The sequence below is a fragment of the Oryzias melastigma genome, linkage group LG2, assembly GCF_002922805.2.
Source record: "Oryzias melastigma strain HK-1 linkage group LG2, ASM292280v2, whole genome shotgun sequence".
In the NCBI taxonomy this organism is placed as follows: domain Eukaryota; kingdom Metazoa; phylum Chordata; class Actinopteri; order Beloniformes; family Adrianichthyidae; genus Oryzias; species Oryzias melastigma.
The window spans coordinates 7278704-7298489 of record NC_050513.1 but is presented as its reverse complement, the minus strand read 5'-3'; the positions used below and the strand labels follow the sequence as shown (position 1 = coordinate 7298489).

At 37.0% G+C, this 19786-nt stretch overlaps 1 protein-coding gene across 1 annotated transcript in view; it reads right to left on the bottom strand.

Annotated features, from left to right (window-relative positions):
- Positions 1-2334: 2334 nt before the first annotated feature.
- LOC112160023 (gamma-aminobutyric acid receptor subunit alpha-5) overlaps positions 2335-19786 on the bottom strand; it is a 41438-nt gene continuing 23986 nt past the window's right edge. The window contains exons 7-10 of the mRNA XM_024294331.2: positions 18399-18542; positions 9206-9358; positions 8873-9084; positions 2335-8277 (exon numbers count right to left, since the gene is read on the bottom strand). Coding sequence (XP_024150099.1) covers positions 7978-8277; positions 8873-9084; positions 9206-9358; positions 18399-18542 — 809 coding nt within the window. The 3' untranslated portion in view covers positions 2335-7977. The remainder of the gene's footprint in view (positions 8278-8872; positions 9085-9205; positions 9359-18398; positions 18543-19786) is intronic.

Genomic DNA, 19786 nt, shown 5'->3' with positions numbered 1-19786 from the left:
GGGGCGCCGCTGTTGGTGCTTCTTTAAAACTTTAAGGATGGAAAAACAAGCCTTCAGGGACAGTAAAAAGGGCAAAAAGAAAGGAAGAGGAGGAAAAACGGGTTTCAAGCAAAGGTTTGTCTTTTTTACTTTTATAAAATTGTTTGGAAATTGCATTTTGGTCATTTTGAATTAGCTTTAACATTTATTTCATTTTTTAAATGTTTGATTTAATAATTGTGTCCTGTATTGATTTTTTATGGTGTATACTTGGTCTAAACACAGAAACAAATTAAACTTTTTCTGAATTTTTGATATTTTAAGACAATAAATCAAATATCTTAAGGCAGCATGGATGATTGATCTTCACTTAATGAGTGTTTTCAATTATTTAGGGTAAAACGGATGTAATTATTTCCATAAGCAGAGTGCTCGATTGGAGTTTCATCCCCTTAGCTGGCACTTCCACACTTCCGTCTGCTTCACTTTGGATGAACTGCACATAATCAATCCTAAATTGGGCGCTGGTGCACGCCAGCCACAGCTGGCGGGACTCGGCGGGCGAGAAAAACAAGTGTTTGTCATCAGGCGGCAGCAGCTTAGACTGGGAGGGGAAGCACTTTGCTGTGAGGGACCTCCTGACCGGGGAGGGGTGGTGGGAGAGCAACTTAAGCAGAACTAAATCCCTTTTCTAACAGATGTATGGCAGATCAGCCCGTCACAGTGACGGCTGAAGAAAGGCAGGCAGCTGTTTCTTAGTGTGCAGAGATAGACGGGCTCAGGAAACGCCGCGGTTCTGCTGCTTCTGGAGATGCTCGGACCGGCGTGGAAACAACGGCGCGTCTTCAAAGGATGAAACCACCCAGAACATTGAATCACCTCCATCTTAGGACAATATGTGATGTTCAGAGGTGCTGAAGAAAAGAAATACATCCTACAAATTCATGTAAACATAAAAAAATAATAAAAAAATGAACTTATGCAAAAGAAAAAAAATGTAAAAATGCACTTTTTTAAAAACTTTTATTTTCTTTGCTTTAAATTTCTGCACCATTTTCCCTTTTTTACTAATTTTACTTTTACCTTTTCATATTTGTATCATCTATCCTGAGCCAAGAATAAATGTTTTCAAAATAAAGGTTGTCAATTCAACTCCAAGAAAATTGTTTTAGGAAAACCATAAAACTTAAATAAAACCATAGCAAGAAGTGTAAAATGAATGTTGGTTATTTATAAATAAATAAATAAATAACTTTTCAAACGAATATTTGATGTAAAATTTTGCAACTTAAAAAAAGCAGCAGGAATTAAAAAAAATGGTGGCTAAAAATAAAATAAAATAAACAGATTACAAAAATAAACATCTAAAGCAAAAAATAAAACAGAAAAAGTGTAAAAATCTCTATCTTTAATCGAAAATAGTGACATCTTGCAACTTAAATAAAACTAGAGCAAGGATATTAAATCAATGTAGGTTAAAAAAAATAAATTAAAGGTTACAAGAAATAAGCAACAATTAAAGCAAAAAATGGTCAAACATGTTTTAAAATATTGTTTTTGTAAACTTTGCAACTGAAAGAAAGAAAGAATAATTAAACAAAAAATGGTTAATAAATAAATTTTAATAATTAAATAAACATAACAGTTGAAGCACTAAAAAAAATCATAAAGTATAAAAAAATCTCAAACTTAAAAGAAAAATGTTCAGTAAAATTTTAAAACTTCAGAAAAACCAGAGCAGGAATAATAAACCAAGTTGTGATTTAAGAAAAAAAGAACATAAATAAAATAGCTTAAAAAATAAACAACAGTTGAGAAAAATAAAGCAAACAACAACAAAAAAACATAAAAGAAAAAAACTTGTAGGAACTTTTAAAAATGATAATTTTTAGCTAAATCTTTAACCCTAGAAACCACAGGATATAAACATAAAATCTCAAACTTTTCCAAATAAAGCTTTTAGTAAAATCTTGCAACTTAAAGAAAATCAGAGCAGGAACAATATAACAAATGTTAGTTAGAAAATAAATACTATGATAAAAGGGTTACAAAAATAAACAAATAAAGCAAAAATAATGTTAATAAATTAAAAAAAAATGCAAAAATAAAACTTATGAACAACAGTTAAAGCAAAACAATAAAAACAACTCATAATTTTCAAAATAAAAATTTCAACAATAATTAAAGCAAAAAAAAGTCAAACTTTTCAGAATAAATTTGTTTTAGTAAAATTTCGCAACTCAAAGAAAAACAAAAAAATTAAACAATTTGCTTTTTAAAAAAATAATAATAATAAGTTACACGAAAAATACATATACATGTAAAAAAAAAATATCTAGTCAAATAATGCTTGGATCAATGAAAAATTACTTTTTTATTTTCACAAGATTTTATTTTACATTCTGGCATCCACAGAAAAAAAAGAAAAAAACTCAAAAATCCAAGATGCCTTTCACGTGTATAATTGAAAATGTGAAGAAATGACGTCAGATGTGTCAAAGGAGCAGATGTTCTGCAGCTGGAGGTTGCTGGTCTACTCTTTTACATCCAGCTGCGTTTCTCTGGATTCATCTCACTCTGCTGTCATGCTCCATCAAGCACTGCACCCACCTAAGGTGGTGAATCTCAGCAACCTATAGGTTGGATAAAGTTTGAGCCTCATCGTTAGTCAGCCATAAAACACAGTGTTAATATCAAAATTTATATTCAAAAAAAAGAAAAACATTTCGATATTGATTATTTTAGGTCCATGAAGCAGCTGAGAGCGTAGAGCTGATCTCCAAGTTCATTATTAGTATTCCAGAAGAAAAGGGAGAAGTGTGGTAAAGGAAATACTCTTCTGGAGACTCACGGTTCCTGTTTTTCCTGAGGAAATCTCACCAAATACCAACGAGACACAAACGCTGTGACCATCAGGACCACTTCCCGCCTTAGATACAAAAACCAGCACACAAAAAAAGCATCTCATAAGATGTTTGATCAGATGAAACAAAAAGGCTTTACACACTAAACTTCTAGAGAAGGACAGAAATATACTTAGATTAAGGTAAAAGTCACCATTAGACTTTGGCATTTTCTTCTAAAGGCTTAGGAAAGAAAGAATGTATAAATGATAAGTACGTTTTTCAGGGGGTTCAAGAAAAATCGGCAAAAATTTAAAGGCTATGTACACAACTCCTTGTTTGACGTTTGGCTCAATAGCCAAAATATATATATATATATACACATTTAAAACAAGAATAAGTCGCAAAAATATCAATGAATTTTAGAACTTTTTCTTACAAACCATAAGTTCTGGAGCTAGAAATGCACTAAAAAGCACGCTTACTGCTATAGTTTTGGGTGAACTGCTCATATAAAACAATTTAAGATACTTTTTTTGCATTTGAGACTACAAGCTATTAGGTGAACTGAGCTTTTCCTTAAAAGAAATCATGAAATAATAGCAAATATAATGTTAAAATAAATGGCCATAAAGTCAACAGCAGCATATAGAGACAATAAGACATTTGATGGTTAAGGTCCCTTACGAGGAATTTTTTTAAGCTAATAAAGTTTGTGAAAATTTGTGCCACTTTTTGGTGTCATCAAAGTAGCCTAATTTAACCTCTGCTGTAAAAAAAAAGTATTATTCCTCACTGGATTAAATAAATTCTGCACAAAAAAAAGAATCTGTTTGATTTTGTTTCCTAAATGCAATGAAGTTTCACAATTTGAATTGGAACAAAGCCTGTTTTCCTCTTTCTGGAGGCATATGGAGGATATGTGTATTTACAGGTGAACTAGCAGAGTGGCACAGTCGATTTTATGGGATGTCCCAGTTAACCGTTTAGAACCAGAGATGTCGCCAGCTACACCTAAATTAGACATGCTCTTCAATATACGTGAGGTGGAGAAAAGCAGCTTTGCAATAATAAGCAACACATTACAGCAGTAAAGTGTTGCATAACACCTCAAAGCAACTTTTCTCTGCCTTAGAATCCATATGAATTACATTGATTGCATCGTCTTAAGATAGTGTCTTACAAAAGTAGCCTTACAAGTAAAGAATCTTAACGTAAAGTTCCTTGAAAATCTAGCTTTCAATTGTAAGTAGGAAAATCTTAACTCAAAGTTCCTTGCAAATGTAGCTCTACAACTAGGGAAACCCAAACGAAAAGTTCCTTACAACTGTAGTCTTCCAAGTAGTGACATCTTAACCCAAAGTTCCTTGCAAATCTAGCCTTGAAAGAAACAAAATCTTAACGTTAAGTTTTCTTGCAAATGTAGCTCTACAAGTAGAGAAATCGAAAAGTAAATTTCCTTAAAAATGTAGCCCCAAAAGTACGGAAATCTTAACGTAAAGTTCCTTACAAATGTAGTCTTGCAAGTAGTGAAATCTTAACGTAAAGTTTCCTTGCAAATGTAGCTCTACAAGTAGGGAAATTGAAACGTAAAGTTCCTTACAAATGTTGTCTTGCAAGTAGAGAAATCTTAACGTAAACTTTCCTTGCAAATGTAGCTCTACAAGTAGGGAAATGGAAATGGAAATTTCCTTACAAATGTAGCCCCAAAAGTAGGGAAATCTTAACGTAAAGTTCCTTACAAATGTGGCCTTGCAAGTAGGGAAATCTTAACGTAAAGTTCCTTACAAATATAGCCTTACAAGTAGGGAAACCTTGACGCAAAGTTCCTTGCAAATGTAGCTCTACAACTAGGGAAACCCAAACGAAAAGTTCCTCACAACTGTAGTCTTGCAAGTAGAGAAATCTTAACGTAAAGTTTCCTTGAAAATGTAGTCTTACAAGTAGGGAAATCGAAACGGAAATGTAGCCTCAAAAGTACGGAAATCTTAACGTAAAGTTCCTTACAAATGTAGTCTTACAAGTAGTGAAATCTTAACGCAAAGTTACTTGCAAATCTAGCCTTGCAAGACACAAATCTTAACGTAAACTTTCCTTGCCAATGTAGCTCTACAACTAGAGAAATCCAAACGACGAGTTCCTATCAAATGTAGCCCCAAAAGTAAGGAAATCTTAATGTTAAGTTCCTTGCAAATCTAGCCTTGCAAGAAACAAAATCTTAACGTTAAGTTTCCTTGCAAATGTAGCCCTACAACTAGGGAAATCTAAATAGAAAGTTGCTAACAATTATAGCCTTGCACGTAGGGAAATCTTAACTCAAAGTTCCTTGCAAATGTAGCTCCACAACTAGGGAAATCGAAACGGAAAGTTCTTTACAAATGTAGCCCCAAGAATATGGAAATCTTAAAGTAAAGTTCCTTACAAATGTAGCCTTGCAAGTAGATAAATCTTAACGTAAACTTTCCTTGCAAATGTAGCTCTACAACTAGGGAAATTGAAATGGAAAATTCCTGTCAAATGTAGCCTTACAAGTTGTGAAATCTTAACGTAAAGTTTTTACAAATGTAGCCTTGCCAGTAGGGAAATCTTAGTGTTAAGTTCCTTTCAAATGAACACTAGCAAGAAGTGAAATATCAACGTTTAGTTCCCTACAGATGTATCCTTCTAAATGTGACCTACAAGTAGGGAAATCTTAACATATAGTTCCTTACAGATGTATTCTACAAGTAGAGACATCTTAGCGGAAAGTTTCTTACAACTCTCGCCTCACAAGGTGTCTTACAGGTCACGGAGCCAGAAGTCTGAGCAAAGATACCCAGACTTCCCTCTCCCCGGTCACTTCCTTCAACTCTTCTGGGAGAGCCCCGAGGTGTTTCCAGTTCAGTTGAGAGACGTAGTCTCTCCAGCGTGTCCTGGGTCTTCCCCAGGGCCTCCACTCAGTGGGACATTCCCCGGGGAGGCGTCCAGGGGGCATCTGGATTAGATGCCAGGTCCATCTCAACTGGCTCCTCCTGATTTGTAGGGAAAGCGGCTCTACTCCGAGCTCTCTCCGGGTGACTGAGCTTCTTACTCTATCTCTAAGGGAGCGCCCAGCCACCCTATGGAGGAAGCTCATCTCAGTCGATTGTAGTCGGGATCTTGTACTGTCGGTCATGACCCAGAGCTCATGACCATAGGTGAGTACTGGGATTTTTGAATTTTGCTTTCTGGCTCAGCTCTCCTTTCACCTCAACGACCGCATAATGGCGGACGCCGCTCCAATTCGCCTCAGATCTTCCTTCACTCGTGAACAAGACCCCAAGATATTTAAACTCCTAAAGCCCGGAGTACTGCACCCACCAAGAGAGGGCAAAAATATATCAAACCGTTACACAAATATGTCCATCCTTGTTTACTCCAATGTAAAACAGCTGGTTTTGGGTCGATGACATACCATCATCTAAAATGGAAAGTACTATCCATGAAAGTACAAGAGGGGGCAGCTGCCTTCCCAATTATTGAGTCAACAATGGTATCATCATTGACAAAGATTAAAACATCACCAATCCTTGAAGCATTGCAAAAATAATGAAAGCAATAACTTTAAATGAAATGTTTCTCCTTTAATAGCCTTCTACTCTGCTGTTCTCTTTTGCTATGCTTTCAAAGTCTTAGCTGAGAAGAAAAGACGTCATAAGGGCTATTGTACTCCTCATTACACAAATGAATATTTCTTAGAAAAGAAAAATTACCAGAAATGTAAAAATCATATATTTTTAACCTTCTAACATCAGGGTATTCTTTTGACTATCATATGTATTTGAACGTTGACACATTTGACGTAATTCCTGCAGATTCTGAAGCAGAGAAAAGCAGCTTTGCGCTGATATGCAACACTTTACAGTAGTAAAGTACCTAAACAATCGACATATATCAACTGAATTTGTCATGGGGAAAATTGGCTTTGGTTACAATAGTAAAGTGTTGCACATCAGTGCCAAGCAGAGATGAAAAGATGCTTTTCTTCGTGTCAAAGAGAGCGTTTGGATGTCGGCTGGTAACATCTCTGGTGTTTAAATGTTAATCCAATAAGCATGGTAAAATATATATATATCAGAAATGTCTATTCTTTTGTGCCCAGTTTATTTAACTTTAACATTTACTGAATGACCATAAGCCTTTTTAGACGAACAAAGGTATAAAATTATGAAAGGTTTAGGCCACTGTATACATTTTTAAGCTGTTTTTTGTGGTAAGAGTTTAAAGGGTTTTGTTAGGTCATTTCCCAAAATAGATGCCTAACAGCTTTACTGAATAACACAATTGATGTCAATTATATTTGAAATTTTAGTTCGAGGTATTCATTTTTATAGACTAAGTAAAATCACATAAATCCAATTATAAAAGGATCAATGACAGCAATTATTGACATGATTCTTTTTTTTTTTTCTTCAGACATTTCAAATATTAACTTAAGTCCCCTCTTTAATTTTAAATATGCTGATGATGTTTTAATGTTCGGTGAATATTTTGCTTTTTTTTTTTTTTTTGCTTAAAAATAAGTTTCATTGAAAATCTTTCATTGGAGAAGCCAGCCCTGCAGCAGAAGATATTGAAGCATTAGGTAAAACTGTACAACAAGAACCAGCATAGGGAGAAAACTGGCTTTTTTTTTTCTTCTCAAATAACACAAAAGGGGAAATATCAGTTCATTTGCAGCATTTACCTCCACAGAGAGTGAAATTGTATGCTTTTTTTTTTTTTTAAGTCCACTTTTCAATGCAAATGAAGTGCCTCTGTACTTTAAGCAAAGACTGATCAATTACGGTCAGCATTCAAGACAAAGAAGAGTCCATGGTTTCCTGTAAAGGAGAACGTCATGCAAACTGCAGCAAGAAAGATGAGAAAGAAGCAAAGCGTCAACTCTTCGATTAAAGAAGTCTGTGAAGCAGTTTTTTTCTAGGCCATGAAAAGTAGGAAAGGGTTTCAGTTGCAGCCTTGCATCCATTCAAAGTGCTGGAATTAAATAGCAGGGTGCAGTTTTTGTTCTTCAAGCGCAGATACTCTTTTTTTTTTGTTGTTTTTCTTTTCTCTGAGCCAGAGACCTTTTAATGGCATTCATGAAGCGGGCGTCATCACCCCTTGTACAAACTGTTTCAGAAAATGTAAGGAGTGATTATGTTGAAGTGACAACTCCCTTCACCACCGGTTCTCTGTTCAGGTACGTGGCCCAGTAGACGAGGTTGAAGGTGCCGAAGAGGACGGGGAACACTATCCGTGACATCTTGTCGATCTTGCTGACGCTGTTGTAGGTCTTCTTGGGGTCCACCGCTTTGGTCTCGGTGCCGCGCAGCTGCACCGACGTGGTGTTGGAGATGGTGGAGATGGCCACGTCCTTGGTGAGGTTGGGGGTGTAGTTGACACCTGCCGAGCAAACGTTGTTGGGCTTCTGCGACAGTACCATGGGATCCCGTTTCTGCAGCAGAACAGAAGAGGGTTTATTAACAGTTAAACAGTTTTTTTCTACTTTTATCAATGCAATTACACATAATTTTACATTATTCTACTACTTTTGTCAATATTGTTTTGGCAAAAAAGAACAAAAAAGTCTTTAATTCCTCAGAGTTTTCTGTATATCTTGACTTATAGATAGCATGCAGCTGAAATATTAGCTAAACTCCAAATTAGCCTATAAAAACTGAAAAATGTCTAAATTAGCAAAAATAGCTAGCATGCAGCTGAATTATTAGCTAAACTCCAAATAAACCCATAAAAACTGAAAAAATGGCTAAATTAGCAAAAGCAGCTAATATGGAGCTGAAAGATTTGAAAACATCCTAAAAAAACTGAAAAAAGCCTAAATTAGCCAAAGTTACTAGCATGCAGCTGAAATATTAGCTAAACTCCAGCAGAATACTATTATAACTTCAGCTTTACCACACTCTGACTACATATAATATAAAGTAACAACTAGTTGACAATTAAGTTAGTCGTCGACGATTTTAATATTCGATTAGTCATCGATTAGTCGACTAATCGTGGCAGCCCTACTTTTGATGAACATTTTATACCTTTGGGTGCTGCGCCTCCATTGCTTTCTTGCCGTCCCAGGCCCAGCTTCTCTTGGTGAAGTAGTTCACTGTAGCAAACTCAATGAGAGCAGAAAAGACAAAAGCGTAGCATACAGCAATGAACCAGTCCATGGCGGTCGCATAGGCCACTTTGGGGAGAGAGTTCCGGGCACTGATGCTGAGGGTGGTCATGGTCAACACGGTGGTCACTCCTGAACACAAACAAGGAGCATTACACGTTTGCATTTTTTTGTCTCATGCTGCGGCGCTGATGGTCGCTGTTATCAGACTGTTATGAATCTCAAACATTTGGGATTAAGCGGCTTTACTTACCAAAGACGGTCCTAGCAGGAACCGATTCCCTGTTAAGCCAAAATGACACCTGGGACAGGATAACCGTCATGAAGCATGGCATGTACGTCTGGATGACAAAATATCCAATCTTCCTTTTCAAGTAGAAGTGGGCCATCATCACTGTGTACTGTCCTAAAAGTAGAAAAAAACAAACTTTTTACCTCAACAGGGAAAAATATTAAGAAACATTAAACCCTTGACTTTGATTGGAACACTATAGAAAGCCATTTTTAGTGGAAAATGTGTTAATTCCATTCCAGCTGTTTGAGCACTTGGGGGAACTTGGAGAAACAATCTTTAGGACTTTTTGTTCACAACCTCAAGCCCCTTAAAAGCACTCAAAACGTGACTCCTCTTCATCTGTTTATTACGCAGATATGAATTTTTTCGTTCATCATGTTAAGTACGACCTACAGAAATGGGATTTGTCTTTTCCGAGTATTTGGTTGATCACAATATATGGGCTTAAACTGCAAAATATAGTGAACTTGTTAAAAAAAATACACAAAACCAATTGAAATAAACATGAACATTGAATTGAAAGGAACAGATCTTACATGAACGTTATTGGATCCTTGTAAACAAAACTCCAAGGAAAAATAACAAAGTTATTACATTTTATCAACTATTTCGGCATTTTTAGCTTTAATTATGTTGGCTTTTCCTTGCCCTCAAAGACCATATTGTTTTTGCAATTGAAGGAAAGGAATAATCCCAAACGAACATGACCAGAAAAAGAAAAACACTCAACATGGTTGCAAAGTCTTCCATATTGTAATCGTAATGTTTATTCTTATTATGGCCAGCAGGAGTCACTAACTGCAAGGACCATACTGAAAATAAACACAAAAAGTCCTCAAAGAAAGGACATAAACAGTGTGTAGCACGGATAAAAAAAACTAAAATTAAATGTAAAAAAAAAAAACCACAGACACAGTCGACGGGCCTGCAAACTCTTCTATAAAGCATGAATATATATATTTTTTTCTTTCAAACGTTTGCACACACCTAGTTTAAGGTTAATTCTTCCTTTTGGCACTTTTTGAAAGATACTTCATAATCGTCAGATACATTAGGGTGTTTTCAGTGATCTGCTTGAAGGGTAACAAAAACCCAAATCAACTTTTTTTGTTGGTTGACCTCTATAAATGGGGCTTTTTTATGAAATAAACTTCTTGAAAATTTAGTCTGCCCCCTACAGGCTGAATCGAGGTATTACATCTGAATTTTGCGATTGGTCAAACTATTTAAGTACTGGGTCATGATCTGTTGTAATGACAACAGTCCTGTTCCCTAGCCCCACCCCTCTTAAAATTCAGCTGTGGGCGGAGTCAGCCTCCAACTTCCTTGTTTGGTTACCCTTTAAAGTGAACTATTTTCTTTTCCCTCAATAATCCGGGACAAATTTTCAGTCTGTATATCGCCAAGTGATCCCTGGTCTAGGACCATGAACCCCTCTCTGACCCATCTTTCAAGGCGGTCTTTGTTGATTCCAATTGGACTGAGCTCTGGTTCACTCTCATTTTTCTTGGTCTCAATAGGTTCCGTACTTGGAGTGGAACGACTGGACCAAACAGCCACCGTAGCTGGGAATTACTGGATGTAAACACAATAGAAAGGACAGACTGACAGACACAATCTGAGGTCCTGTGGCACGATTTGGGCATTGCAGTGCATCAACCAATCAGGGTCTCAGCTTTAAGCCCGTGACATTTTTCAGTGACTCGATCAAAGGGTAGAACAAAATCCAACATGGCCGCTTAATGCGAGGATTTTCGTCCTGAACTTCCATCCGTTTTTTTAACTGGGGCCGCAGGGTTGCCGGAGACTGTCCCGGTTACTATCGGCAAAGGCTACACCTTGGATAGGTCACAAGCCTTTCACAGAGTCCATGAAGCTGGAGCGATCGAGACTGCTACACTAGCCAGCCACCCGGCAACGAGCTAGCAGAGCTAGCTTGATACAGACGTTCAAAATTGGTCATAGAAATACTATCCTAACAAGTATTGCAAAGCTTAGGACTTCCATTACTCTTTCTCTGTTTGCTTTCTTTGGTTGCTTTGCCTAGCTTATTCAGTCCAGTATGTTTACAAGCTTTTGTCCGAAACAGAAATATCCGGTTGACGGCAGTCTGAATACAGACCAAACGCAAGGTCCAGGACTCCATTGTGACCAGCGGACTTTTCTAATCTGAATACATCCTCAGATCTAACAGTTGTCAATAACAGCAATGGTGTGACGCCTGGTCTATGACTTAGTTTTTTGTACAGGTAACCCTCCTGCTGTCTTAGGCACGTTGATGTTGGGAGTGGACCCCACAAGACAGTGTACTTAACTGTTTTTTTCAATAATTTTCAATCTTTCACTGGTGTCCAATGAAAGACATGAAATCCTGTCCACCTTTGTCAGGGGAGAGATAACACATCAATGGTTGGGGGTCATCTGGACCCCAAAGATAGCACAAGAATTAAATTCAATCTTTCAACACTTTTGCCTGACTTTTTATTTTAATCACAAAAGTAGCCGAATACAAAAGAGATTCAAGAATTTTTAACAAATTCCTCCAATTTCAGTAGAAATAAATGTTTTTCTCTTGAGGAAATGTGCCAGTTTTGACAATAGAGACGGGAAATCCAGAAACACTTAAAGTGCATGATACAAACAGAAAAGAAAGGGACATAATATTGAGTAAAAGTACTAAAGATTGCATTTGAGGCTTTAAAAAAATCCTTTTACAAGCAGCGGTTGGTGATTGCAGGAGCTCCTGAACTATGAAAATCCAATGCATCTCCTGCTCTCTCCCTATTTCTCTCTCACACACACACACACACTAACACACACTCAGTAATACACACGGCTTTCTCTGGGCAAAATCCGATTTTTGAACCTCCCTAATCCCTGGTTACAATCTGCATCCCGCCATCAGTAAGAGAAAGAGAGGGAGGGGGGGGGGGTGCTTCCTGTCCTGGGATCCTCGCCGAAAGCGCCGCCCAGTCCTTCCTGCCGGCTGAAGCAGCGCATAGACTGAGGGAAACACACATGAAGCATGACGTGTCCGTGTTGACACAGCTCGCAGAGGGAGGACACTCGCTGCTGTTCGTCACTGGTGGGATGGAGGGGGGTTAGCCTGGGCATTCCCTCTTCTTCCTTTTAAGTTTTTTTTTATTATTCCTGTCTAACACCTCCATATGGAATAATCATCTGGCTGACATGGTGAAGGAAACGGAGAACTTTGTGACAGCAGGTGGACGATAAGGGAGATCTTTGCAGAATATCAAGAAATATTTCCTTACAATGCCACAGTCAGGACGCCCCCCAGCAATATCATGACTGCAACAACCCAATAGAATTCTTTTAGGTCTTGGTGACCTTCATAGCGTGGATGTATGGATCCTTCCAGGACCGGGAGCAAGGGATCGTTGTGGAACATGCTCCTTTGGAGGATCGTACTACTTTTGTTGCATGGATTTGTACTCCAGGGCGTTCGTGGGGAGCTTCCTTTCATGGCAGGGAACAACGCCGCGATGCTGGTCAACTGGTGAGTCTGAAGTATTCGTTTAATCCACAACTGCAACTATCTCTGTAGCAAGTCTTATCTTCTCTGAGAGTCGAGGAGTTACATCAGGACAGGTATCGCTATCCAATACAGATAAAGCCGTGTCCTCAGGTATTTAAAGACAAACTCAGACTTATCTCCTCTTTGGTAGCTTAAACGGAGCGCGCTCCAAACCAGACGTTCTATTTAAAAAGCAGTTATTGGTTTTGAGGTCCAAAACGTCCGACTTCTGAACTATCAGAAACTTTGAAAGCAGCAAAAACTCTTGGGTTTGTTTTGGGGCCACAAAGTTAAACCCTCACTTTGAGGAGCCAGACAGACTCCACATTGATTAGTCTTTTAATCTGCAGGCTGAGAAATGATTCATTATTTTGCCCAGCCGACTGTTATGTCAAAGTTTTTTAATCAAGCAATTCCTTTTTTAGAGCCCATTTGTCAACAGAATTCAGTTTTACTTTCCATGCTTATATAAATAATTATCATAACTCAATATTTTCTTTTCTTTTTTTTTTTTTTTAAAGATTCACGTCTTTCTTATTGTCTTTTAAAATAAATGTAAAGGTCAATTCAACTAAAATTCTCTTAACCTGGATTTGAGGAAAAAAGCTCTCCTTCCATTGCAAATACATAAAAACTCTATATTATTAAGCTATATAAGTTGAAAATTGGTTTTATTTAAGCACATTGTTTTCCAAACTGTCTTAAAATATTTGGAGAAGGTTGTTCGTGTCTTCCACTTCAACCGCCCCAACCCCATGTCATTGCTGTTCTGGAAGTTTGACTTCAAAAATGCATCTTAATTTAGTGAGAAAGTGGCAAAAATTCAAGAAACATTGGCAGTTTAAGAAACTACATTGGGACTAGCGGGAGACTAAAAAGATAATTTGACATCTCAGCTGTGCAAAGATGAAGTCACACAACTGATAAAAGAGGCGGAAATCACAACAAACTATCAGAAGATTGAAATTTTGGGTTAACATTCACTTGGTAAAATAAAAATACTCGTGGGATTTACTCTAAAAGTAATTAAAAGTTCAGTAAATAAAACCAAAAGTCGTTGGTAGTTGGGAATTCAAAAACAAATGACCCTACGCTTTCTCACTCCCAACTCGTGATATATGGACGTATGGTTCAGGTTCTTTTTGAGGTTTAGTGTCCCCAACTAGTCGTTTTTTGACGTGCTACGTGTTCCCATTAAATCACTGGTCCTCAGTCCAGTGGTACCGGTTCTGTGTCCAAGTTAGGGTACTGGTACGGAAAACAGTATCTTATTAAATCAAGGGGGTTCCCCGACCTCCAGGCCTCAAACCGGTACCGGTCCATGTCACAAGGGTTGGGCATCCTTGACTAGTGTATAGATTCTTTCCCTGTCTGTGGCCGGGTACCAAGCGGCCCTCGAATTGGTACCAGGTCATGGCCCAGAGGTCGGGGACCCCTGATTTAATAGGAAAAGCCAGCACGTCAAAAAATGACAAGTCAGGGACACTCATAATGTCAAAAAGTGACGCGGAGGGAGCCCAAACCACGTGTCCATATATGATAAGTTGGGACTGAGAATGTGTTTTATGATCACAATTTCTTACATTTTAGCTTCAAAAGTCAAATACCAATGACCCAAAAGTGAGTCCCAGCAGTGATTCCTAAAAAAAAAAAAAAATAAGTCTTGTTATGTTTGAAAACTTCATTGTGAATGATGTTCACCATTTGTCTGGAAACAGTCAAAGACCAAAACCTTAATGGAAATACAACAGTGGGTGTTTCTTGGAAATAGACATCGTTGGTTCCCATTTCATGTGTTTTGGTTCACATTAGGGATGTCTCTGGGTTAGAAATCAAACCATGCGTCACCATTGAATTGAACTGTAGGGAAAGGGAATGGTTGAATAACTCGGTACATCCCAATACGATGCGATACATGACTCACGATATCGATGATATCGCGATACTGTGATAATTGGTAAAAATTATCTAGAATAACTCACAATATATAGAAGAACACGTATACAATCATAATATAAAACTTGTGTCTTATTTTGTGCAACAGATAATAGACATTTTGTGCAACATTGATGAAATCAGCCACTACTTAGTGCAAAATTGTTGTAAACAACAGAAGAAAAAATGAAATAATCGTCCCCGCGATAGCCAGTCTCTCAACGCACGCCCCCTATCTACCACCAAAGGAATGTCTCACCAAAGAATGATGAATATAGCGTTTTACTACCTCTTCAAACAAAAATAAAAGATCAATACTAGGTGAGAATCCATTGAGAATCTCTCACCGGACTTAATATCGCGATATATCGCGATATCGATATTTTGGCACACCCCTAATCTCTACCATTTACGCTTGCATATCTGTCTACATTAAAAGTGTCAACGTATTATTTTCTGTTATAATACATCATTCTAGGCTGAGTACAAGTCAACTGAAAGATTGTTAGTTCCGAAAACGATTTTTCAGATTTTTTTGTATTTGTGGTTATTTTGTAATACACCAATCTTTTATCAAACCAAAACCTCAAAATCAAGGTTTTAACTGAACTGTTGCATCTTTAATGTAATTGGTAAAAATATAGAAAAGAAAAAAACTAAAAGATAAGTAGCAAACACCTCTGAATATCTTGTTATGGTTTGTAGTGTTTGAATACAAATTGATTTAAAAAAGTGGCCAATAAATAAAGAAACTTGTAAACTGTTCATTCATACTGGTAACACCAAAGTGCAGTAACGCCTTTAAAATATCAAATTATGGCTACGGTTTATAGGAGGAATGCCAGGTTTGGTCTATAAGAGTTCTTCCGCAGAGTGAATTAGCCTTCTGTGCCGAGTGTGACCCACAGCTCCAACTCATCAGTAATATCCACCCCTGATCTGGATGCTTTCCAGTGGGCCGCATGAATGATGGTCCTACTATCTGATAACGTTATGCTGTCACGGCACCAGATGGCGGAACCAATAGAAGACAAACCTAACGGTTAGATGTTTGACGTCCGTGACATTCAAGACGGAAGGAGTTCTTAGATCCACCGTTTTAATCGATTCTATCTGATGTCAAAGTGATGAACTCTGAAAAACAGAATCGGCCAGAAAACCATTTCATAAAAAGAAAAAACAGGAAATCCGGAGTTTTAATAACGCTTCCACTCAAAACTAGAGTGAAGTGTATTACAGTTCTGCTTTACATAAGAGTATTAAACAGATGCCTTTCAGCACCCCCTCCCCCCGCGCCAGGCTGTCCAATTCCAACAAACAAACCAACTGGTTTATTCAACTTTTCCAACCTCGTTTTTAGATTACTTTTTTGAAAACATACTCGTCAGTATGAATCTATCTAATGAGTTTGATGCTTTTTAGTCCATTTTTTAACCTCTTTCCATGATTTTCTTTTCTGAAGACCCACCCGTGCAGACACCTCCCCCGAACAGATTTACTCAGCAACCGATTCTTCCCTGATCTGTGATGTCAGCTTCTTATGCAAAAGCCGATGGGCGGTTGGTCGTTGGTTGGTCGGTTGGGGGGGGTGGATTAACCCTGGCTCTCAGGTCCGTCCAGCTCTGTGTGTGTGTGTGTCTGCTCATGGGCTCATGAGGGGATAAGTGTTGTTTGACAGGGCTCTCTGGGCCTGTAGACAGCTGGTCGTGTGATGGATAGGCCACTCTTCGTCCACCCGCTTCCACTCCACTGACTTCCTGAAAATGTTTCCAGCGTTGATACTCTGCCTCTTGGGCCTGTCTCTACAGTCCCGGAAAATGTTGATTTTTTTTGTCTCATTCACACAAGATGAGTGTAACTGAGTAAATTTGAAAAAAAAAATCGTTTTTCAACATGTTTACGGACAAAAACAACAATTTTGATCTTATTTTTCTTTGTAAAATGTTTTTTTCTGTATATTTTTAAACATACTGAATGTGTTTTATTTTCAATATTTTTGCAACTGAAAAAAGTGATATTTTAAATAATAATTATTTTCCTCTTATGTAATTACCGCCCGTTACATTTTCATTTTTTGTTGTCGTAAATATTTTCAAAGTAAAGTTCAGTAAAACCTATTATTGCGAAGATTCTTGTAGCTTCATTATGGTATGATAATTAAATTGTTAACTGGAATTTTATACTACATGATATCTAGCAATAGAGACGCAAATATGAATATTTTATTTAGAAAAGTCAACAGTAATGATGTTTTTATAATATTATTGGTGATTAACTTTACTAAAACGACAAAAACATTTACTGTGCTGTATATAGGTAATTGGCTTTTATATACATTCTCAAATATTTAATTCATGATTGATTTCTGACTTTATTACTACTTTTTATTTTTAATATTTTCACTTTAACTTTATTTTATTTACTATTCACTTTTAAAATTACTTTAATTGCTGATATTCATTATTGACTTTTGGGAGAAAAGAACAAAATTTTATAAATTCAATTTTCATTTTACAAAAAATAAAATAAGAATAATCACAGGAAGTGACTATATAAACCTATTTAATCCCTTTTTTAAAAAGCTAAAATATGAAAATGCACAAATTTTGCTATTTGAAATGAATGTGCACCATAAATGTTAACCTTTTAGCATACAAAATACATTAAAAAAAATATTTTTCTAAAGACATGCCATTTAAAGAAATGTAGCTATTTAAAAAAAGTTAAAGAAAGATGGATTTTAGTTAGGGCTGGGTATCACCAATAGTTTCTAGTTCACTAAAGCCTGGATTAAGTCAATTCAGTTTTTTTTCCGATTCTTTCGATCCTCTCAATTTAATTTGATTTGATTCAATTTTGATTTGACATGGTTTACACATTTAGACTCATTTGTTTGGAAATACATTAATAATCTATATATGTTTATATATATATATATAATGTACTTTAAAATGAAATGCATTAGTAAAATTATAATGGCATTGGTAACACCATACAGTGTTATGTGGATTCTCAAACTGAGAATTTCCAACAATTGTTCTGCTTCTCCTGGAGGGCGTTTCAGTTTGACCACTAGGTGGCGATTGCACTATAGCATTACAACTTATTCCAGAAGAAGAAGACAGTTTGAGCAAAAGAAAACTGTGCTTTAGACTACAAATTGTAATTTTAAAAATATTACCCTAAGAGTTTGGAAGAAAGTGTATAATGATGTATGTTTATATGAAGCAAGCGTTAGCATTAGCCGTCCTATGGGAAATCTCATTATACATTAGCATCAAGCTAGTAGACTTTAGCTTTTTGCGTTGGATCGATCTCTGCTTTTATGGATCGATTATTGATCCATTAAGCTTAGATCAATTCAGATCGATTAATCGTTTTTATCAACTCAGCCCTAGTTTCAGTAGGAGGATTTTCAAATCAAGAAAGACGTTCATGGATCTATTACTCCACACGTGGGTGCATCAGAATGGAGCAAAGCAGGGAGCTTTGCTATTTTCTACCTGAAAAATATGATTTTTTTCAAACATAATTTTTTTTTGTCTCTTCCTGATTCACAGCAATTTGAATAAAATACTTCAAAATGCAACTTTTATCTTCATTTTCTTTTAAGTATGTCCTCCATTATTAGAATGATGCCACAAAAACATGTTATTATCAGTCTTTTCTGTATCAGAATACCTCTGCTTGTGTGGATGTCCTCTGTGCCGGCGGTTTGCCCGATCAGGTGGTACTGGTTGAGCCTGGAGCCGTCTTCAGCCACCACTACCGACTTGGCGGCACCTTGAGTCCAAGTGTAGACCACCTCTGAGACGGGATAGGCATCTGAGAAACAGGCAGAAGCAGAACAATGAGACAGGACACTTCTAGGATTTTAACAAACGTTTTTATCAGATCTTTTAGAACGGATTCTTAAAGCTAGCTACTGCCTTGCTAAGTTTAGCCGCACCGCCATACTTTTACTGCTCAATTACCTCCTCAACCTTAAGTGACAGCAGAGTTTTTGTGTGTGTAAGTGGATATCAGAGGGTATTTTTGTTTCCAGCCTAATTCTGGAGCAGAGGTGAGCTCCCCTGTCAGCAGAAACCAGATTAACCTAAATGTGTTGCATCACACTCAGGATGAAAAAGGTGAGCAAACTCTAAGACGCTCCCGGCGTTTTATTTATTCATGCTGACTGCTGCCCCTACACGTATCGGTCATCCGCTCTCAAGTGAGCGTTAAAATATGTAGAGAGGTCACTGAGCGAACGAGGAGGGTTTATCTGAGTTTGCTGCTTCTCCAATCCGTTCTTCAAGAGTTGATTTTTAGAAAAATGGTGTAATTGAATAAAAATGATCAGTTTCTTTTACATTTTTATGTCTGTTTGCTTCATTTTCATCCGTGAAACCTGAAAGTTTGACATCATTATACCATAAAAGACATGTTCCATGGAGTTGAAATCCTTCAATTTACTATAAGACACAATTAAAAAACGAAAGAAAGGTTGCAGAAAGTGAACTTCTACCACAATAACAGTAGTCTAGTCATCAAATTAACTGTTTTTGGAGAAAAAAGCAAAACTTTAAAACACTTTGTCTAAAGTGACAATAAACCAAAACTGAATCGAATTGAATCATATCTAATCCAATCCAATCCAATGGAATATAATACAATGGAATGGAATCCAATACTATCCAATCCAATCCAATCCTATCCTATCCAATACTGTCCTTTCCAATCCTATTGCTTTCTATACAATCCTATCCTATCCAATGGAATGGAATCAAATCCAATCCAATCCTATCCTATCCCATCCTATGCTATCTTATCCTATCCTATCCAATGAAATAGAATCCCATCCTATCCTATCCAGTCATATCCCATCCCATCCTATCCTATCCTATCCTATCTTATGCTATCCTATCCCATCCAATCCTATCCAATGGAATAGAATCCTATCCTATCCTATCCTATCCAATCCCATCCTATCATATCATATCCTTTCCAATCATATCCAATCCGATCCAATGGAATATAATCCCATCCTATCCTATCCTATCCTATCCTGTCCTATCCTGTCCTATCCA